Genomic DNA, 24,327 nt, shown 5'->3' on the forward strand with positions numbered 1-24,327 from the left:
AGTTGTCTTCTGTTAGAATGAAACATCCCTTCTTGTGTTAATTGTGGTGGGAAAAAAATCACCTCAAAAAAAAAACTCCAAGGGAAATAATGACATTAACAGATGGGCAAAAGCTGTAGGTGTGAGTATCTGACAGTTCAATGTCAGACATGCTTGTATGCATTTAATATTGTAAAACTGTCATTCCACAGGACAAAAAACGTGAAAAAAAATCTAATTAGTGTTTGTCTCAGATGATTGGAAAGCAATCACCACAGTTCTTAACATTTGTTGGTATGAAAATCATGCCTAGGGGTGTGTCAGAAATCACTATCCTGTTGAATAAATCATGGCCAAACCTGTCATTTTTAGCTTTTTCTCTCTGATTGTCTGCCCGCAAGCATTAGAACTAAAGACAGCTCTGCTGCAATAATATGGTAGAATCACTTGGGGGATGTTTCCATGTTTGTGCTGATATCAATCAAAGAACAATCAGGATGTCTGAGGATATATTGGCTGAAAGCTCATCAGTCTCTTTGGGCAGCCCCATTATTAGAGCAAACTGCTTCCCCTTACCAAAAGCACATCTAAACCCGAGCATCCATAAAGCATTCTGAGTCCAACTGTCCACAAATAGGAAACGAGCAACAAATCAGGTCTGAGAGTACACAAACATCGTTCACTGTGCAAACAGAACAGTAAGATGTTAGATACAGGTTAGGTACATACTGTAAAATGATAAAGACATTATGAAAGTGTTTGAGAAAGTGGACATGTTTTGAGACAGTTACTGTAGCTGTTTTGCTTAATGAAATATGATTCAGTGTGATGGTGGGATTTGGAGCAGGTTGTACGGTGTGATGTAAAAACAGCTGTGGGGTTAAAAACACGCCTATGTACTCCTAAACCATTTCTCAAAAATTGCTGGTCAGAATGACTGGAGTTAAGCACTGTGCGTGCTTGTGAACATGAGTGTGAAAGGACATGAATGAGCTGCCTCTTACTAATCCAGACTGCAGCATCTTATACATTTGTTTGCGACGCAGAGCCTCTCAATCAATCAGCGTTAGATTGAACTGTAAGTGGCAGCTGCTAGTCTGAGAAAGAGTCTGGAATAAGACAAAGATAATGTCAGAGGCCATGATTTCACTCTACACTTTATTCACCCCCTCATCTAACCCTCCGTGACCATCACACCAAAGGGTCCCTGGGGAGACGTGTACGCTGGCCTGTCAGACGAGACGGCACTAGCTCTCAGAGGCATTGCTGCCCATCTGCAGAAAGCACACGTCACACTCAGTCACAGCAAAAAGTCGATGAGAGCCGCACGCGCATCATGAATAATAAATAAGTAATAACACCAGAGGAGCAGGAGACAAGGCCTCCTACTGAATACTGAGCGAACACCGTCATTCTTTCCTCTGTGACTTCTACCAGTGTAGAACAGTGGTGTATCATCAAAGCCTTCATGGTGCATACAATCTCTTTTGGGAGGCAAGCTTTGTTGTGTGTTCAACATGTGTTGAATATATTTCATAATGTCTTTCAAACATTTAACACACAGAATAGCAGGCCAAAAGACAGACAGAGGAATAGAACTAAATATTGATCACTGGGGATCACTAACAGAAAAGGGAGAGGGCTGAAAGCACATCCCCTGAATTTTAAAAATGTTTTTGCATGTTTCTGAAGATTTGGAGTGGAATTCTAAACTATTATAAAGACAAACAATAACAATATTGTAACAATATTGGATATGTATGTATGTATGTATGTATGTATGTATGTATGTATGTATGTATGCATGTATGTATGTATGTATGTATGTATGTATGTATGCATGAATGTATGCATGTATGTATGTATGTATGTATGTATGTATGTATGTATGTATGTATGCATGTATGTATGTGTGTATGTATGCATGTATGTATGTATGTGTGCATGTATGTATGTGTGTATGTATGTATGTATGTATGTATGTATGTATGCATGCATGTGTGTATGTATGTATGCATGCATGCATGTATGTATGTATGTATGTATGTATGTATGTATGTATGTATGTATGTATGTATGTATGTATGTATACATGTATGTAAGTATGTATGCATGTATGTATGTATGTATGTATGTATGTATGTATGTATGTATGTATGTATGTATGTATATATGTATGCATGCATGTATGTATGTATGTATGTATGTATGTATGCATGTATATACAGTATGTATGTATGTATGTATGTATGTATGTATGTATGTATGTATGTATGTATGCATGAATGTATGCATGTATGTATGTATGTATGTATGTATGTATGCATGTATGTATGTGTGTATGTATGCATGTATGTATGTATGTATGTGTGCATGTATGTATGTATGTATGTATGTATGTATGTATGTATGCATGTATGTATGTGTGTATGTATGTATGCATGTATATATGTATGTATTTACAGTGTATGTATGTATGTATGTATGTATGTATGTATGTATGTATGTATGTATGTATGTATGTATGTATGTATGTATGCATGTATGTATGTATGTATGCATGTATGTATGTATGTATGTATGTATGCATGTATGTATGTATGTATGTATGTATGTATGTATGTATGTATGTATGTATGTATGTATGTATGTATGTATGCATGTATGTATGTATGTATGCATGTATGTATGTATGTATGTATGTATGTATGTATGTATGTGTGCATGTATGTATGTGTGTATGTATGTATGTATGTATGTATGCATGCATGTATGTGTGTATGTATGTATGCATGTATATATGTACGTATTTACAGTGTATGTATGTATGTATGCATGTATATATGTATGTATGTATGTATGTATGTATGTATGTATGTATGTATGTATGTATGTATGTATGTATGTATGCATGTATGTATGTTTGTATGTATGTATGCATGTATATATGTATGTATGTATGTATTGCTATTTCCTTTTTTTAATAACAGCAAAATAACATACCATGTGACAAAACAAGAAGATAGTGTATGTATTGTAGTTATTTCCATATAAAATAAACATGCATCTAATCTAAATTTTAGTTAGATTTGAAAGTCATTCATTTCAGTCTTTAACCAACCTCAGTGAATGCTAGATAATTAATGCAGAGCATCTCACAATTTGAATTCAAGTGTCTAGTTAAAGAGGTATGTATGAATAAATCTGATTTGATAATGATGAGATAAATGAATTAACTGAATTACTGGCCTAGACAGCTGGCAGATTTAGCTTTGCTCTGATCAAGAATATTTATTATATTAAGTATATATGTTTTGGGGTGTTTATTTATATGTGTCTCATTGTTTGCCAAGCATAAATTGGAAAAGTTGATTCCTGACATATTCTCATGCAATGTAGTCTATTCTGCATCTGAGAACTGAGATGCACATAACATCAGCATGCTATAGATCAATATGGCTGCCAAATTACCTTCTATTATATTTGTTAAAGGAAATCCACCTCCTTAGATGTGATTGTCTAATTTCAAAGCATTAAAACAAAAAGTCTGTGAGCAGAACTATATCATTTTCTAAAATGAATTCAGCCAGCCAGTGGAAGATAACTTTGTTTTATGTGGTGGAGGTATTGCACCACTGTATAGATAGATAAACAGAAAAAGAGGAGAGAATGACGATGGGATCTTAGTGAATTTGGGCTGTACGAGCTGGAGTGTGCTGTTCATTTCCTCAGCGTAATGCTCAGCATAGCCCAACAGGCAGACTGGCAAATGATTTAGCAACACCGCCACTTCAATCTATAAACATCTCATTAAAATCAATTATGTCACTCCTGAATCAAATTAAAGATAAATGTGTCAACCGATGTAAGTATTACCCCTACTGAGTTCCCTTTTTTATGCCTTTTTACTCCTCACGCTTGCTTACTTTTCCATGCCGCTAAGATAGATTTAATAAATCTCCCAGCTTCAGATGGATTTAACACTATTATGATTTGTTAAAATGCTGGTGTCTGAAGTAAAGGATTCAGATTTCCCAGCTTGTCAACTGTTGTGTGAGGAGAGGAGAGTTGATAAATGATGAGGATGTGCACACACACATGCATTCTGCCTCTAACTACAATACTGTATGTTACACGTTGTAACTATGACCTAAATGGCTGTTGAAATGCAATGAACATATGATGCATTATTTACCATTACATGCAGTGTATTTTTTAACAGAGGTGCTTATTTTTTTATTTTTTATTGTCGATCATTATTTTTAATTGTGCCCAACAGAATTACTGGCACCCTTCCATATACAATGGTGTGAAAAAGTGTTGGCCCCTTCCAGATTTTTTCTTTTTTTGCATGTTTGTCACACTTTAATGTTTCAGATCATCAAACAAATGTAAAAATTAGTCAAAGATAACACAAGTAAAAAAACAACATGCGGTTTTTAACTGATGGTTTTTATTATTAATATAATCATGAACCGCCTTTTTAAGGTCATGCCACAGCATCTCAATACGATTCAGGTCAGGACTTTGACTAGGCCACTCCAAAGTCTTCATTTTGTTTTTCTCCAGCCATTCAGAGGTGGACTTGCTGGTGTGTTTTGGATCATTGTCCTGCTGCAGAACCCAAGTTTGCTTCAGCTTGAGGTCATGAACAGATGGCCGCACATTGTCCTTCAGGATTTTTTGGTAGACAGCAGAATTCATGGTTCCATTTATCACAGCAAGTCTTCCAGGTCCTGAAGCCGCAAAACAGCCCCAGACCATCACACTACCACCAGCACATTTTACTGTTGATATTATGTTCTTTTTCTGAAATGCAGGGTTACTTTTACACCAGATGTAATGGGACACAAACCATCCAAAAAGTAACAATTTTGTCTCATCAGTCCACAGAGTATTTTCCCAAAAGTCTTGGGGATCATCAAGATAATTTTCTGGCAAATCTGAGATGAGCCTTAATGTTCTTTTTGCTCAGCAGCAGTTTTCGTCTTGGAACTCGGCCATTTTTGCCCAGTCTCTTTCTTGTGGTGGAGCCTGGAACACTGACCTTAACTGAGGCAAGTGAGGCCTGCAGTTCTTTGGATGTTGTTGTGGGGTCTATTGTGTCATCTTGGATGAGTTGTCGCTGCGCTCTTGGGGTAATTTTGGTCGGTTTTGTAGCATTTGAGGATCTTTTGGTCTACTTCACTTTTGTCAGTCAGGTCTTATTTAAGTGATTTCTTGATTGCAAACAGGTGTGGCAGTAATCAGGCCTGGGCATGGCTAGAGAAATTGAACTCAGGTGTTTGTTTTTCAGCACAAAACATTTTTGAGTACGATGTTTCCCATTAAACATTAATTTCAAAATGATCAGCAATTAACATTTTGGCAACGCAACATGCTTATGGATCCAATTCATGGCAAATTTTAAACTGTGAAACCTTCTGTTATGGCCCTAATAGTGCTTATTAGTAGTTTTAATGTTTTCAGTGCTGTTTATGTATTTTACATACAGTATCTATTATTTGATTTGTGTAGAGCGGTTTCCTTTGTGTTAGTTGTTCGGTGTTTGCTAAAGTCAGTAAAGTAAAATGTGTAAAAACTTGTTTTTTACTCCCTAGAGAAAGCCCAGGTTTTCAAAACAAGATGACAATTAGCATTTATTGAAATATTCTTTGCCACTTTGATGTCTGAGAGAAAATATTTTTATTGATTACTAAGGAGAATTATTTTAAACGTGGCGAATTTTTATTTGGCACGTTTAAAATAATTCTCCTTAGTAAAAGCTTTTATCCCAATCTAATTATTTTTATAATATTTTATTATGCAATTTTTATTCAGAATTTTTATTTTCCATTAAAGCTTAGTTGAGTCACTGTCCATTGTTATAAGTGCCATACAAATGAAATTTTATTAAATTTAAAAACCTGCTATACATCTGTTCATTGTCAAATCTCTGGCCTTTTCATTTTCCTTGAGCATGTTGATTTAAGTAGCTCAAGCTAAGCAGTAAAGCTGAACCATGGCAGCTTGTGTGGGTTAGAAAATGGAAAGAAACCTCAGTCGCCCTTTCAGCAACATGCATTTCAGGTTATAGTACCATAAAGTAGGCTAGTGTTCCCCTGAGTCTAGAGCTATCTCAGTATATAGGCGGCCGCACTAAGTCTGTGTAACAGGGCAGAATTTATTTGTGAGTAGGGGCTGCAGTGCTCGCTCACAGCTTGCTCACAGTCACACTGCTTTGACTCCTTTGATTGAAACATAAAGAAACATAAACACCCTGAAAAAGTCGGTACACTCTGAAGCAATGAGAAGGAACACTCCAGCTTGCCACGGGCTCTGCTGAAATGCCATTACGGCCAGCCCAGTGGAATTAAAAAAAAAAAAGCTCAGAAAACACAGAATAATCTTAAACTCAACAGCAAGTCTCTTGGAGCAGACCCACATTCAGAGGTCAGACTCGTGTGTATGTACTGTAATCGCACAGTTATTACTGTGTTATTAATACATAATTAATGAATCACGCCATTGTATAATAACAGTACTTATTACATTAATATTAAGCAGAAGATTGACAGTGCCAACAGCTAATCACTATAAATAAATGCTTTGTGAGATAGCATCACACTCTCACTCTCTCTCACTCATTTTCTAAAGCTTATCCGAACTACCTCGGGTCACGGGTATCTCAGGCATCATCGGGCATCAAGGCAGGATACACCTTGGACAGAGTGCCAACCCATCACAGGGCACACACACACAATCTTTCACTCACGCAATCGCACACTACGGACAATTTTTCCACGGACCGTGGGAGGAAACCAGAGTACCCGGAGGAAACCCCCGAGGCACGGGGAGAACATGCAAACTCCACACACACAAGGCAGAGGCGGGAATCGAACCCTGACCCTGGAGGTGTGAGGCGAACGTGCTAACCACTAAGCCATCGTGCCCCCAGAACGCATCACAAAACCGTCAAATAGTGACACAACATGTAACTTTCGAACCTAATTCAATTCAATCCAATTAACTGTATTATATAGATATGTGTGACAATAAATATTAGAATTAGAAATAATTTCTTATAACGGTGTAATATATGACCAAAAAGTGCATTAACAGTGAATGATTTTTGATATTTATTCATTTCACTTTATTTTAATTCCATAATTCCCAATCTTCTGAATGTCTATCTTTATAACAGCCTTTATTCATAGACTGCAGTCACATGCTCTTCATACAACCAGTACTGTAATTATTCCATGTTTAACAATAGCATCCTTTATTTAGTCTAAATAACGAGTAATGGTTTAAAAATATTTGCCATATATTTGATTACTACTGTCTTTCCTATATTATCTCTGCATTTATTTTTCAACACCTACTATTTAGTTGCTTAAAGCAAACTGCTTTAGAGTCACATTAGTGTTACTTTATCAAACAGTGTATCTTTAGAACAAGTAATCATTTTGATTATCAACATCATCCACATCGGTCTCTCTCATCATCTGAGATAAAAGTCACTCATGGCGTTTTAAGCATATGGGATGCTGTCTATTCACTCCACTGATCACCGTCTGCTTTCACATCAGTGGTGAAATAATTATGGATTAGTTCAGTCAGTTCTGTTCTGTTCCTGAATATAAGATCTTTTTGATTAGATATGAAATGGAAGTTTTTCTGCTGCCATCATTGCTGTGTAAGCAGGGGAACATGTGCATTTTAGATACAGTAATTTGATAGCCAATTTAAACTTCTTACAAACTTAATTTGTTAGACATATGTGTTTTGCGGGTCTTAGTGGTTATTTAGCACATAGCTTCACATGTCTAGTGATGGGAGTTTGATTCCAGCCTTCCTCCTGTATGTGGAGTTTGCATGTTTTCCCCATGTGTCAGAGGCTTCTTCCAAATACTCTGGCTTCCTTCCCCAGTCCAAAGACATGTGTTGTAAGCTGATTGGAATCTCTAAATTGTGTGATTGTGTCATGTGAAGGATTAAAATGCTGTCTAGGGTGTCCCCTGATTTGTGCCCTGAGTCCCCTGTGATAGAATACAGGTTCCCTGTGACACGGTGCATGATATGCAGTACAGAATATGGATGGATGGATGGATGGATGGATGGATGGATGGATGGATGGATGGATGGATGGATAATATCTGTTTTGCTAAAGCATTTTGTCTACAGGATCATTTTAAAATTACAGTCAGGTATGTTTGGTAAGCTTAAAAGGAAATAGCACATTAAAAAATAAAGACATATTAAAATTCCACAACATTATGATTTTGAATATACTTAGTGTTTAAGCTTAATAAGGGTTAAGGTGTGTCCTATTGTTGGAAGACCATTCCTGGTCTGGAGTCAAGAAAGCAAAATTGTCTGGTGATAGGGATGGGATACTCACTTCCCCGTCAATTACAGCAACACCAGCCAATCTTGGATATCTGGGAGCCCATATGTGTGGAAGAGGGAATAGAGCACTTCCTTTCCTCCCAGTGTGTTACACAGTGCTGTGATGCAGCCTAAGCAGAAGTTCAAAAAGATGTGGCTCACTGGCGTCACATCCTCTCAGAGGAAGCATGTGTTAGCTTTCTTCCTAGTAATCATGTATGATTGAGAAGCATGATTGCAGGAAACAACTAGGTTTTTTTTTTTCCAAAAAAAAAAAAAAAAAAAACAACTGACAGGGGGTCACTGGTTGTCATATGGAAGTGAAGCATCAGATAATGGAAATGGATTTCTGGAATATATCTGGAATATGTTTCTGACCAAACTAAGAAAAAGAACTGTGAGCTTTGCTTTCACTTTGCTGTGCACTATTCTGTAACATTTAATAAATGAACCTAAAATTTGCAGATAATAAAAGCAAATATACAAGTGTAACAAACTGAAATATAAAATATGACCAAACATAATGCAGAAATACACTGAAATAACAAAACAGCAGCTGTGCAATTAAATGTGCTGATGTGGGAACTGGCCAGTGATGACTAGAACCCTCACCACACACATTTGCATTCTCTCAGAGATAACGGTTCACTGTTTGGTTTCAGGCTTGCAAACAATAATGAGAAGTCCACTGCAGCTCTCAATGCACATCACAGATTTAATCATTCGTCTACTGACTCGTGACTCCTTGCTGTTATTTTTCATAAATATGACAAAACAAGTGTGCTGAGCTTTTGGATTAGTCAAGGGGAATACTCCAGCATCTATGTGCACATTTAATCTGAAAGATCCTCTGTTCTAAACCAAGTGCTGACAAATGATTAAAATAGAGATAGAGAAAGAAAAAGAGAGAGAGGGAGAGAGAGAGAGAGAGAGAGAGAGAGAGAGAGAGAGAGAGAGAGAGAGAGAGAGAGAGAGAGAGAGAGATGCATCAAATAGAACAAATGATGTCCTAAGTTAATACTTGTGTTTATTCTAGTCTAGTCCTGTGCATAAAAGAGCAGAATCTTCAGAGGGCAACAGTGTGTCTGTCTGATGTGAAGCGAGTGATTAGGCGATATAGCAGCTGCAGAAACATGAGGGAGAGATTTGTGTGCTGATGAACAGAGAGTAGCTCAACATGCAGACAGTTACTCCTCGTTTCTTTAATCACATCTGATGCTCAGGCTACGCAAACGTATTGAACGCCACGCCCAGAGTGACTGGTTGATCAATAGCATCCAGACGCACACAAACGGAAACCTTCCCTCTGAGAGCCCTCAGCTCACTGTGCATCAATGCTGCTGTCACCCACGGCTGCACTGCCAGAGAACCACTGCAAAGAAAAGGCCTGATTATGGGTGTGTGCGCGTGTGTGTGTGTGTGCACGCATGTGTGTGTGTGTGTGTGTGTGTGTGTGTGTGTGTGTGTGTGTGTGTGTGTGTGTGTGTGTGTGTGTGTGTGTGTGTGTGTGAGTGTGTGTGTGTGTGAGAGAGTGAGTGAGTGAGTGAGTGAGTGAGTTGTGTGTAAGTGTGTGTACTGTGCCTTTTATCAATAACCTAGTTGGAACTTGTACTTTGTAGTTCAGGGAATGAAGAACAAGTATAATAAAATAAATATCTGTATGACATGGAGACTCTACAACTCAGTTTATTGTATTAATTGAGTCTGGATTTTTTCCCCCCTTCTGTATTAATGCCCTGTATTTATTTATGTATTTATTTATTTATTTATTTATTTATTTATTCATTCATTTACTTGTGTCCGTCTTTTTATGAGTCTGTTTGTTTTTTTTTAATTTATGCATTAGGAATAAAAACATCCACCTTAGACTACATCATAGTGTGAGAGAGATCCTTATGTTTGATTAAAGAGCTTTAATGAGAGCTCAACTATGAGGCAGTGAACAGTGTTGGGAGAAGAAGAGAAAGAGGGTGAGAAGAGATGGAATTTATTATTAATCCCTTTAGTTAATTTCATTAATGAGCTAGGTAGCGACAGATTAAGACAGCAGCTGAGTGGATGGTAATATATTATTGGCACTCTGTGTGTGCATTTATGAATTTTCAGGACTAAAATGTCATGACTATTTTGAAAATATAAAAGGAAGAGAAAAAATGAGTTATTTTGACAAAGTTGACATGTTGACAAAGACATGCTGTAAAAACAAAGATTCTTTTGGAAATAATGACAATTATGCATAACAAAATCTACTATTCTACACAATGCTAAAGTCCAAAAAACAGCTTAGAAGTCAATAGAGCTAATATCTGTTGTGACAACACCTTTTTAAAAAGACATTTGCACAGATTTAGAAAGACAATGGCTGGTTAGTTTCTCAGCGTCTTACAGACTCAGTTCACAGTCTCAGTTCAGTCTGCTTCAGTCTGCAGTCTACATTTCATTTACTATAAAATAAATATTAAAAATGCATCTTACACATACAGTATATCATTGTATCTCCTGTAAAGTCTTGAAATATACATGTGTGTGTCAGTGTCTGTGTGTTTGTCTATGTGTGTCTCTTCAAGCCTGGCCATTGGTGCCACTTGTTCTTCTGGCCAGATGATCAGAACAGCTCACAGCTCTTAGTCCATGGAGTGTGTTTGTTCATTCTCTAATCTCACTCCAGCTCTGCCCATTGCGACAGCAGAGCGCTACAAACACACACACACAGACTCTCTCTCTCTCTCTCTCTCTCTCTCTCTCTCTTTCACACTCACCCAGAAAGAGAAAAAAAGAGAGTGACATTTCTCTGATTCCCCTTTGTCTACATTCCGCAGGACATTTGTTACATATTCCTCTGAAATGATAATATAAGAGGTGGTATAAGATGGCAGAGCTTCAAGTCTCTTTCCTCTGAATCATCAAAGATCTGTGGCTCTTCTTTTCTCAATCTGCCAGGCAGCATCCCAGCCAACCCCCCACCCCACCCCACCCCCCCACCCGCCGTCATACTCATTTTCATCTCCATCTTCACCAATCAGTTGCAATCCACTTCAGTCCTCCGTTTAAAGTCTAAAAATAGAGAAGCCATTATTGATAACTAAGTAAACTTTAATAAATGTCCTTTATTGAACTAAATGAATCATAAAATTGCCTAGGCCCTGGGTGTTATAACAGACTTGTGCTCCCTGTAATGAGTTTGTTATGGCGCTGTGGCTGCCTGGTGGGAGTGAAGGTGACAGCCAAGATGCTACGCTCACAAAATAATACTCGCTCACTTGTCAATCAAGTACCTACATATAGAGAATCCAGGTTCACGCTGGGATTGACAGATTGATCGCTTTATTTACCAGTGGATCTGCTTGACAGTATGGTTACTATTAGAACATGCCAGTGAGGATGGTTATTATAAATGAACTCTTTAATTGGCTGTACATCTTACTCCCTATAAACAAAACCAGATATCAGATGAAAGAAAGCATAAATAGACAAAAACAAGTGTGTTGCCTGTGTATGTCTAACCAAAGAGGACACCTTCAGGCTGTTGTTTGTTTGTCTGATTCTGCCAGAGGCAATCTTCCAGATAGAGCGTTGCACTCTTTTCTTTTGCTAGAATGAATGCATTCACTGCAATCTCTCCCATGGCTCCCACAGCCTCTGCCACCTCCTGGTTCCTCTACGCCTCTTAAAACACAAATGCCTGTCTTAAACCCAAAGTCGTTCTGAGTTTTCGAGATGGAAGACGTTATCAAGAGTATTAAAAAGTATGGAAAGATGCAAAAGACCGGCGCACCTCACCATTAGGGATTTAAAATGTTTCACGAGGACACTGCTCAATGGGGAAGGAAATTGACTGTGTAAAACGTATTATTATGGCTGGCTTTCCGTTGTAATGACAATACGCTTTCCATGCACCTCATCACCATGCTTGTCTGAAAAACGATAGAGGGAAATGATCCCTGAAGAAATACAGTGATAGAAGGAGATGGAGTACAGGGAATGACTTTTGGGGTACGTTATGTGACAGAGAGATGGAGAAAGAGAGCAGAAGTGACAAAGGTGAGTAGGCAGAGTCATGTATGTGTGACTTGTTCGTGTGATATAATGATTTAATCGCTCCTACATGATCTTATGATGGTTACAATATTTTATTCTAATTCTATTAATAATGATAACACTTAGTCCATAGTTGTTGTTTATTTTCTATTTTTTTTGTTATTTCATGTAGCTCTGTGTCTCTATGTAGCACCATGGTCCTGGAGGAACGCTGTTTCGTTTCATTACGTACTACACCACTATATATGGTTGAAATGATGATAAAAGCTTCTTGGCTTGACTCTTAATGTTGAATTTACTCACGTTAAATTGTAAAAGTGCATTGTAAAAGAGATTACACACTCAATTTAGTCTTTTAATCCTGTTAGTTTTACATTCAGTACTTGTCATGGCACCCATACAGCACCCATAAACCACTGCACATCATATATTTACCATTGTGACCTCATTATGGACCCATAAATGGTGACTGCAATTGACTGGAGTTAAGTTAGGCAAAACCACAGTTAATCTAGCTACACGTAAAACATAGGGACACCTATGGACAGCTACACATAAACATTTGGACACATAGGGACACCTATAGACCTATATATTTTTTTTGGCCTTACACCCACTGAAATGGGCCACTTCAGGCAGTCAAGTCTGAAAGAAATGACATGCAACCATCGCAAAACATAGTAACACTAGCTTCAACTGTCTACTCAGTCACATAAAAATTCACCATCCAGCTGAGTTTTAATGATTGCTTCTGCCAGCAAACAGTTCCTGACCTACTCTAACTCCACAAGGCATAATAGAAGCAGCCAGAGGTGGAAACAATACACAAGAGCAGCAAGTCCCTGGTGTTGTTTTAAAGTGTGTATACCAACAACAACAAACACAACAACAACAACAACAATAACAACATTAATAATAATAATAATAAATCCAAAAGCTTGCTGCAGTGATGTCTGATTATTTTCTATTTTTTTAAGAAAAACCTAATGACACATAACAGCACCACTGCATGGCTTCAGGTTTTATTTTATGTTTGTATTAATCTGAATGTTCCAGGTGATTAAATCATTAATCAACATTATTTATAGTGGTAAATTGTGTCTTACTGTACAAGCCTAATGCTAGAGAAAAGTGAAAATAAACGAATTATCAAAGGCATCCATAACAATAATAAATACAGTACATATAATTCACCCATACTCCTCTTTCTATCATTTACTCATTTATTCATCTTCAGTAAACAGCGCTTATCCCTGATGGGATGTAGTACAGTATCATACACACACAGTCATTCCCCCTATAGGCACTTTAGCATTGACAGTCAACCTACTGACATGTTTCTGTGTGTGGGGAAAGTGAACCCGTAGGAAACCCATGCGAACACAGGGAGAATGCACTGCACTGCTGCATCACCCTTCTTCTTTCTTTCTCCTACATAAACTCATGATGCTTTGACCCTTTACGTCCCTGTGATTCACAGAGGAGAAAGAATTCAATCTGGAATTCTTCACTAAACATGTTAATGCTCTAAACAGATCCTGCACATCTCGTGTCTCAAAGGTTCCACAATTCAAGATACAGCATTCTGCTTTGATACAACGTCTCTTACGGAAACAATAAAATCATGTGGAGGCTCTAAACACACCAATGCACATCTGGCAATAAGCACCTGAGGGACCTCAGTTATGCTCTAAATTAAATTGCCAGTGTGTAATGCACAATACTAAATTCAATGAAAGCCTTTTACACCTTTCTTTTGGGAGATTACGAGGGCATGTTAACAGATACATATAAAATATTATTTTTAATCATTTCCCCATGAACATATTTTCCTTTTTCTAGCCTTTCCGAGCAGTTTTGCTTGGCAGTTTAAGAACAAGGCCAGGGCTAAATTCGGAAACACTGATTTGAGTTTCAGTTCTCGAATTAAAAAAGGCTAATCCGAAGGCCCATATTTCCTCGGGGTGAGCAGGCTGATGGGAGCTGAAGACAACCTCATCAGTATTCATACACTACAGTTATATAGTGACTAATGGAGGCTCAGAGCAGCCACTGAGCTGAGAAAGTGCTTTACTTTTATAAACTGGAGCATAGCTTCTCCTAAGTCATGTGATCATCCGAAAGTAATTTATAAATAAATATTATAAAGAATATTTAAATAAAATGACTATTCATTGTTGTTACATGAAAAGTGCGGAAAATAAAGAAAGCAGAATACACAAAATAGAAGACATCAGTGTTAGTGTTTGGTTCGTCAAACTTTGCTTATTTACTCAAACCTCAAAGAAGCCTCTATTTTTTTTTAAGTGTGTACATGCATAATGTGACACAGCAACTTCTTTTTTGTCTGAGACATCAAACATGATAAAGTAGAAGGAGGAAAAACAATTAGCTAAAAGGTCCCTGGGATCAGAAAGAATAATTAGAGTGAAATGAAGTGACAGGTTTAACAGGCAGGGATAATTTCACATCGCCTTGCTTCCTGAGGGAAATCGGCCCTTTAATTGAGTTTGCCAGTTCTTTGTTTGGCAAACAGGTCTAGGCCAGATACTGTTTCTATTTCTAATAATTATCCTGATATTTTTCAACATCTCTTTCTCTGATTTCTTATCTTTCTCTTTAAATCATATTTTCACACAAATTGCCTGAGAGAAGTAAAAAAAAAATATCCCACACATTTTAACACACTGATAATCAAAATGTCTGGTGGTTTGAGTTTGCTGTATAGATGCTGCGCTCTTCATTACATAACGCCAGTAGGCTTGGAAGTAGATCACTGTTAGTTCTCAAGAACGAGGGCAAGATGGCTTTTCCCATCACGGCACAGCATGTCTATTCTCCCCGACTCTTTTGTGGAGAAAAGAAGGAGGGGCATTATTGAGAAACGGGTGAGGTACTGCCACCATCTTGGTTCTAGCCACGACATGGAATAACCCAGAACTCAATGAGGTGTTAAATGGGAAATTGTCAGTTTCCTGCCACTGCTTTAATGTCATTGCCCCTCCTTATATGCACTTACGTGCAACCCCCCCCCCCCCCCCACACACACACACACAAAAGATCCAGTGTTATTGCAAGTGTTCAGGGTTATCTAATCTACCGTAAGTATTCATACCTTACAGTAGTAACTTAGCAGTAGCAGGTTACATCAGTCATTAACACATTTATTCAAAATACTAATCGAAAAAAAAACAATAAAGTAATTTTTTTAATATTGTACATGTTTCACCTTCAAAATTACTGATTTTCGTAACTAATTATTAATTAATTAATACAACTGTAATTCTATAATTGTGCTTTTAAAAGACTGTCACAACATGACATAAAAATTAATAAGAAATATATGCTTTGAAAGGTTTTACAGAGCACAACAATGGATCGAATACTGTTTTTCAAAACACAAGAAGAGTTTTAAAATAAGTTTCTCAAAAGCATTAAGTAATAAAAGAGACACTAGGGCAATATTAAATTAGTGTGTAAATTGAATAATCAGACTGAATTCACTTCTGTTTAGTATTACTTTAAATTATGGAAATTAATTAGAATTGTACAACTGTAACAATTTCAAAAACAGCTTTAAGGACAAGCAGAAAAAACCTACCGCAGTTTAAGGATAAATAAAGCACTAAGAAGCTGTTTGTGTTACTAAATAACTGCTGTATTCACTAATTATACAAACACTTATTAGATTAAATGATTTCATGATTCACCTTACTTAATAACATTTTGAAGTCTTTTTATGTAAGTTATTTATTTTTTTTTCTGGTACTTAGTATTTAAATACACTGTATAACCTCACAATAAATTCACAATAAAAGAGAAAACCACCAAAGGAAAAAGAAATCCTGTACATTTCCAACAACTGCTGTCAGACTGTTTCCATGAGAGATAGCCTCTGGCTTAGCAAAACCTTTTCACATCACTGTGTTGTCAGCCTGGCACTTCTCTTGTATCATCTAAAGACAGAACAGGGAGCAAGAAGCTCCGATTACAGTGAGCTTAAATGGCACAGGGAATTAACCAAGTTTTGTGTGAAATGTTCTGATAATAGTGACTATGTAAAAAGTCAGTATTTTCACTCATACGCATTTTGCAGTGTTTTTTTTTTTGGTGCATGTATGTGTGTGCGTATGTGTGTGTGTGTGTGTGTGTGTGTGTGTGTGTGTGTGTGTGTGTGTGTGTGTGTGTGTGTGTGTGAAAACACAAATCATGTCTGCTCTCTTCTCTCTGTCACCCCCATAAATTCCAAACTCCCTCCCATACACACACACACACACACACACACTTGAAGTTCCCAATGTTTCCACTGAGTATCATTATACCTTAAGTGCGAGTAAATGGTTAATTTGCTTAATTGAATTCATCTTGTTATGAGGATCTGTGCAGCGCAAACAAGGTGTTATGAGACTGAGGCAAGAGATGCAACACCTATAAGCTGTTTGAGTCTGTTAATTTTTTCCTGATGGTTTCATTTGCTTTCTTCTTTAGAACTGATTTATTATAGGTGAATGTTGTTGTTTTTTTTTTAACATATATTATATTGTATAACTCTAGCATCAACTATAAATATTCTAATCCAGAATTCTATTTTTCGGTTCCTCACCCTTAATCTAAAGCAAGACCAGAGAACAAACACAACTGCACTATTTGTTTTGCTCTGATCCATCTGGAGAGATCTGGATATGAAAAAGTCTAATCCTTTCCTTTCTGAATCTGATATTCATCTTTGGTAGTAAACAAATGGGGTTATCGTCATATACAGTGTGACATTCACTCTGCATTCTTAGGTTTTCTGCATTCTTTTGAGGATGGGAAGCCATCTGAATCTCAAAAATCAGAGCAATAAAGGAATTTCTCACACATTCCTGTCTGTAAAAAAATATAATGGATCATTTAGCTGTAGACTGTATGGCATTTGTGATTTTGCAACCAGATTCTGTTGAAAAAGGTATAATGGGGGTAGTGGAGATAAGCATACCATGCAGTTGCCATGGTCCAACGTGACAGCCTTCTTGGGTAGTTGTACTTAAAATTGCTGTGAACAGCAGTGAGACATGCTACCTGCATCTGCTCACTCAGCTCCAGCTCTCTAATGTTGTATTGCATCATGTATTGCATCCTGTTTCCTGATTACTGAGACACTCCACATCTGTTACAAAGAAGCGGAAGAAAACATGGTTTAAAAAATTAACCAACCCTTATATGAAGCAGGTTAGAGCCACCTATCAAGGGGACAAATCAAAGCTTACTGTATGACACGCTCTGCTTGAGCACACAGCACATAGATGAAGGTCATACAAAGGTCAGTCTTTTATTACATTATTCATATAACCAATGCAAACTTTATACACAATGGAGAGGGAAAAATAGTGAGGTACCACAATGTGCTCCATGACAATTAAACTGTCATTACTTTCTGAGTTCAGTCTCAGCTTGCCATCACTGAGAGAATATGACAGGACAGGCCTATGAAACTAGCTGATCGGTTGCTCTGAGTTTACTCTTTGATCTCACTTTCAGACACACAAATGAGTTTAGGGCTTAAAGGTAGCTTTTCCAATTAAAAAAGAACCATACTCTGTCAGGCATATAAATGGCCATGCTTTTAACTGTGTGCTTGCTTGCATGGGTGGTCAGGGCTTGAATGGTGCCTTTACCAGAGTGCTTAACTAGCTGAACCCACAGCGGCGTGACTAAGATGCTGTGTCAGAAGGACTAATAGCCTTAAACACTCTGCTGCATCTGATGCTTCCCCAACTCCCCACTTCTCCTCAACCCAAAGTCATATAATGAAGAAAATGAGCTGCGTTTCAAAGGACATTAATATACATTTTCTAGATGCTCCATTTTAGTTTCTACTTTTTTACAGTTGAAGTATATTTTTAATACTGTCTAGGCCACTGCATTCAAAGCTCTTGCCTTTAATCTCTCCCAAAAAAAAAAAAAATAGATTTAGATTTTTTTCATTCCTGGAAGCACCTAAAATAGCTAACTTAAGTGACACAGATGTGTATAATGAAGATATGGCTACAGTATGTTAGACATGCAAGATTCAATGTTGGTATTAGAGCCTCACTACATGCATGTAATTCAGTTATATATATATATGAATATATAACTGAATATATATACAGTATATATGTGTGTGTGTGTGTGTGTGTGTGTGCCTGCAGGATCAGTGAGCTGGCATGCGTCAGACTAGTAAAAACTGTCTGTGTGGAGACCGAGCAAGAGCAGGACAGACCTTCCAGCCATTCAGAGAGGATAACCAATCTAATGATGTCTGATGGCACTGACTGAATGGAGTCCGGACAGATTTGTTGTTGACACCATGTCCTACTTACTTCAAGTTGCCTTGACACTAGGCTATGCAATGGATGTTTTTCAGAATATGGATAAAAAAATGCCTCATTAAAACTCATAAAACTTCATTCAATATGAATTACAAATCATTACATTTAGGCTGAATTAGAATCATAGATGTGACGCTTGACAAAAGGCTGCTTGGTTTTCTGGTAAAGAGACACGGTTGTTAAAAGATATGAGTGAGGAAGTGTATCAGAACACAGCAGCATCTCTAGGGAGCAGCCTATAAAACAAAGAAAAAAAGAGGAACAAGAGAGAACGAAATGAAGGACGTGGGTGGCACCACGCTAGCTCTGCTTCCAAAATCAACATGATGGCTTCTGTCTGCAGGCTAACTCTTCTCCAGGGACTCCTGCCTTGCCAGCTACCTTTGGGCAAGACTGGAGGGCTGAGAGTCATTAATTGTGCCTCATGTGTCTGCTTGCTCACCATGTGACGGCACTTATCCGTGCTGCACTGTAATGCCATAATCAGGAAAAACATAATTACAGCTGAAGACAACCATGCTGTGACATATATTACTGTCATTTCCCTTTTGTTTGTGTCACTTTGGCATATGTAATCATATCATTTATATGTACTTCAAAACACTTCAACATGGAAGATGCACTTTGACCTAACATGCAATCAAGGCTAACAGAAGGCACCCATATTGAAAACTGTAATCAATTGAAGTCAATAAATGGAGTGCCATCACATCATTTAAAGCACCAAGATGTTTAAATGCATTTGCACTAAAAAAGCGGTGTCATGAGACCTTTAGCAGTTTGTTGGAGAGCCGAGCACAAGGGCTTTAGCTGTGAGTCAGCCCTATGGCAAAATGCTCTGGCCTGACCTGTGAAGGAGTGGTACAGCACACCCCAGGCTATGTTCCTGCCAACCAAGCTGCTGGAATAGTGCTTCAGTAACAGACGTGCCCAAATACCTCCCATAGCATGTGGGCTGAATCAGTGCCAAAGCTCAGTCCCCCTTTCCAAATCAGACCATTTCAGCCTCCAAACTGAGGAACAGGCAAGCGGTCAAGGGATTAAATAGGCTTTGCAAGCAAAGCAACAGCTAGGGAGCTTTCTTCACATACCCAAGATCTGGCATGAGATGGAGCCAAGTGACTACTGTACCAAGAAACTCTTAGCCAAAAGTGATACCGCATGCTATTGCCAAAAGTGACACCGCACGCTATTACCCACACACTCTAGAGTGTTGATCACACGTCATCCGCAACTCTGACCTAGAATATTGCAGATGCTGTCATACACATCTAAAGCTAAATCTTAAATCTAATTCCCTAAGCAAACCCAATCCAGGTTTGCTTAGGGAAAGAAAGCCCAAGCCTTTTAGTTTGTTGGTTCTCTAAATGGGGTCCGGGAACACTGCGGTGTCAGTGAGTGTCATAATATTCACTCTCTCATCTTTTACGTCTGCTTTGTTTTAAATTCAATTTGTGAGCTTTTGTTTGTTATGCCATTTGCATCTGTTATTTGCTTATTCTATTGTGTTCATGTGTTCTGAGTTAAACCTTTGATTATTTTGTATATTTAAGTCCTTTATCTGTCCCTATTGTGAACTTTCATGTCCTTCTATGTATAGTTGTCCCATTACATCCAATCAATTTATTACACATTTCCTGCTTTTGACTATTGCTCATGTTTGTTCATGACACATTTTAAGCATGGAATAAGTATTTCACACTTCATCCATTTTCCACAAACTGCACACTGCAGAAGCTCAGATACAGTGGTGCAAATCACAGCCCATCTTTATCAATTATTACAGTTTATTACCGTGTTCCTATCAAATATATCAAACTCAATCCAGTTTAATCCAATAACTCAAAAACAAGTAGGGAAAATAAATAATATTAATTTGATCCTAATGGGTTCTGTCAATAGAAAGTTCTGTCAGGAATAAAAGCTCCACAACTCTAATAAACTGGCAAAATACAAAATGCTGTAGTGCTGTACAAATTTAAATAATGCTCATGCAATAAATCGGTACTGAGGAGGGCTGTGGAATTTATTTCATGCTTAATGTGATCCCTGGTTCCAGAGACTGTGATTAAACATCAGTTCAACAGTGCAGCAGAGGTGTTATGATGAGAGAAGATAATATTAAGGGATGGCAGAAGCAGTTAATATGGCTATCTGTTTTCATTCTGACAGTTTAGCTAACACACACACACAAAAATCCAGCGTGCAGGAAGAATGGAGGGTCATGCAGTAGGATTAGATTGAAGAAGAAGTCATGCTGGTTGTGCTGAGGGTCACTGCTCACACTGAAGTGTGCTGCTTACTTCCCTGCAAGCATTGCCATTCACAGAGTTTTCTTGTGAGACACTGTGACAGTCAGGTCCATCAACATCAGCTGGAGCTGAGGATTTTAGAGACTGGAAATGCAGTTCCAAATCCATTTCTCAAGCTTACAGATATATTATCTCTCTTACTGTATGTCCTCTGCATCTATCTATCTATCTATCTATCTATCTATCTATCTATCTATCTATCTATCTATCTATCTATCTATCTATCTATCTATCTATCTATCTACTCACCATCCACTTCATTAGGAACACATCATGCAATTATCTAATCATGTGGCATAAGCAGGCCATGAGCTTCAGTTCAGCATGTTTGTTGATGCTATGGTTTTTATGCAGGACTGCTGATCTCATGAGATCATACACAACTACGGTTGCTAAGGTTTACATAGAATTGTGCAAAAAAAAACATTCTGTGTGCTGAAGGTATTTAGGCCGAAACAAGATAGGATTTCTAATCTTCAATTGTCCAGTTTGGGTGAGTCTGTGCCCATTATAGCTACAGAATCCTCTCCCTGAAGGTGTATCCGTTCATGACATGAGAGTTTTGTGTGAAAATCTGAGGAAATCAACAATTTATAAAAACGTCCAGCCCATATGGTACCAACATAAATGCCATGAGCAAAGTCACAGAGATCACACGATTTCCCCATTCTGATGTTTGATAGGGACCAATAAACAGAATAATAAAGCTACTAAATGAATAAACCATTTAGAGAGAAAAAAAAAACTTAGGTTAGGTCTTCCACATACCGTTAGGTCACTTTTAATTATAATAGCATGTCACTTTGAATTATAGTCAGCATTCATATTCCAAATATCTTCATCCTTTAAGTCCTTCTTGTTTTTCCCTCCTTTCTCAACAGGGCATCTTAAAAATGAGATTGGGGACTCCATCCCTGAGTGTTTTCCAAATCTGCCAAAGATTAACTCTCTCAAAGTAAATCAAACAGAAGCTAAAGTAATTAGTAAAGAGAGAAATTATGCTAATAAGCCTGAGGAGCTTGTTAGGTCATTTTCATTATGCATGTTAAGCCTTGACTTGGGGCAGGGTTTCTCCAAAGGAAGATTAATTATGTACAGTGCAAAAAGGTGGAGAAATGGATTTCATAAGCAGTGCTTGCAAGCAACTCTTGGAAACAACCTTATCAGGCCAAAAAAATCTTTCTGCCTTAAGCAAGACAATAAAACAGGTTAAATAAATGACAAACATGCCACACAAAGTGTGCAACATGTAAGAGTCTGCATCAGGATCTCTCCTCAATCTACATGCTCACATGGCTTACAGAACTGTTCAATGCACACAGAAATGAATCCATCTCCAAATTCCTGACTCTTTGTTTTCACTTGGAGTAATATGTCAACTCTGGTCCTTACGTTGCACTGCAGAAGGCCAGTGCTCAAGCATACAGGACCATAAAAATTGCAAACAAATGAAGCTGTCAATCAAATGTTTACAGAACCTTTCTGTATGTCGATATGCAGTAGCCAGTGCCTGACTGTCGTTTGTGTAATTAATCAATTCTCCCCTTCATCTGCACATACCATTATTTCCTTAATAGCTGTTGCACTGAAACCACAGAGGTAAAAAAAAAAAAAAAAACGCCTGCCAAGCCAATGTTGTAATTAAAAAAAAACAGATCTATGAGAGAGAGATGGTCTTAAGTGATTTTGTCTTTCCTCTGCATAGACAAGTAAAGACTGATTACTCAATAAGCTACTCACTGTGTGTGTGTGTGTGTGTGTGTGTGTGTGTGTGTGTGTGTGTGTGTGTGTTTGTGTGTGTGTAAGCCATATGTCTTCACTAAGGTAGGAATATCTGACAATTTTTACTTGTGGGGACATACTGTATGGCAAGTCCCCGTAAAAACTATTTTTTTTTTTTATAAAATCTGCAGCTTATATTTACAAAACAAAAATATTTAAAATATTTCCTTTGATAGATTTAGATTTAGGGTGTGTCATAACATTAACTTGCTGCAATTAAAATGATGTTCCTCAGACAGATAGTAAAACAGATGTGTGTGTGTGTGTGTGTGTGTGTGTGCTTGTGTTTACTGAGGACTGAGTCAGCTAATCCATACTCTTTCAGCTGTTAATTGACTGTGTTTAAAAATGCCAAGAGAAAATTTACTTCATTGCAACTCTCACTTGTTAAATCTCAATACAACTATCTCTCACTGTGTCAAAATCAAAGCTTACAATAAAATACGTATCAATTTAGATGAACAAGCGCAATCCAAACTGAAAGGTCCTCCATACTTCTGTAAGCCATGTCACTGTTTTATAACCTACAGCAGTTGTGTTGGCAGATTTTCTATGTTTTTCCTCTCTCTGTGTCTCTGGTGAGTTTAGGGATTGGCGCTGTTCCCAGATCAGAGAGGCAGTGTTGAGTGAGAGCTGTGGAGAAGTCATTATTGCCAGCATGCTGCTATCAGACAGCGTTTAGATCATTGAGGCAGAGGCCTTGCTTATCACACGAGGTTCAGAATTCTGCACACCCCCGGAGGTTGCACATTTGAGTCCTTAGGGAAATGCTGTGTTTCACAGCAAAACCACTTATTGCATCAGAGGCCTCAGCATCAATTATACAATAAAGACTTCTACAATTTCCTCAATTGATTTCCCTTAACATCCAACTTGAGTAGCCATTTAAAGAATAGGATCTGCAAAAGGAATTCAAATACCTGAGAATACAATGCAGATTGCCCTAAGTATTAATTTTTTTTATTAACAATAAAACATGACCACCTTTGCCTTACCGTCATAAAGCCGTCTAATAAGCCAGAGTCGGGTTTGGGGGGCGCTTGCAGGCGCTCCATGGACCACTTTTCAATGATAGAGGACACTTGGCTGTTTTCTGTGTTTAAAATACGAAACCCTGACATGTTCACCCCACTGTAGCGGTACGGCTCCACGTCCAGCGCAAAGAGATCCTGCAGGAAAAGAGAAAACAAGACTTAGCAATATACTTGGGCAAATTAGTCCCAAATGCCATTGTCTTTAATAACCATATACAGTATTATATAAGTATATATTAAATAATGGGTTTTAAAGAGATACATACAATACATACAGTATAAGAATATGAGCCTCACTGTTGTAGTGTGTGTGTGTGTGTGTGTGTGTGTGTGTGTGTGTGTGTGTGTGTGTGTGTGTGTGTGTGTGTGTGTTGTTTTGCCAAATATGTCCATAGAGCATCTGGTTGAGTATAGAGGTGTGTATTGGCAATGGGACCCTGCAGAGAACAAAAAAAGCCA

At 37.8% G+C, this 24,327-nt stretch overlaps 1 protein-coding gene across 2 annotated transcripts in view; it reads right to left on the bottom strand.

The window, feature by feature from the left end:
* The window catches only part of grik2 (glutamate receptor, ionotropic, kainate 2), a 134,036-nt gene that overhangs the window by 54,633 nt on the left and 55,076 nt on the right, over positions 1-24,327 (bottom strand). For both annotated transcript variants that reach the window (XM_060870032.1, XM_060870033.1), the window contains exon 7: positions 23,830-24,003. In XM_060870032.1, the coding sequence (XP_060726015.1) occupies positions 23,830-24,003 (174 nt within the window). The remainder of the gene's footprint in view (positions 1-23,829; positions 24,004-24,327) is intronic.

This window comes from Tachysurus vachellii, chromosome 5, assembly GCF_030014155.1.
Source record: "Tachysurus vachellii isolate PV-2020 chromosome 5, HZAU_Pvac_v1, whole genome shotgun sequence".
NCBI classification, from domain to species: Eukaryota; Metazoa; Chordata; class Actinopteri; order Siluriformes; family Bagridae; genus Tachysurus; species Tachysurus vachellii.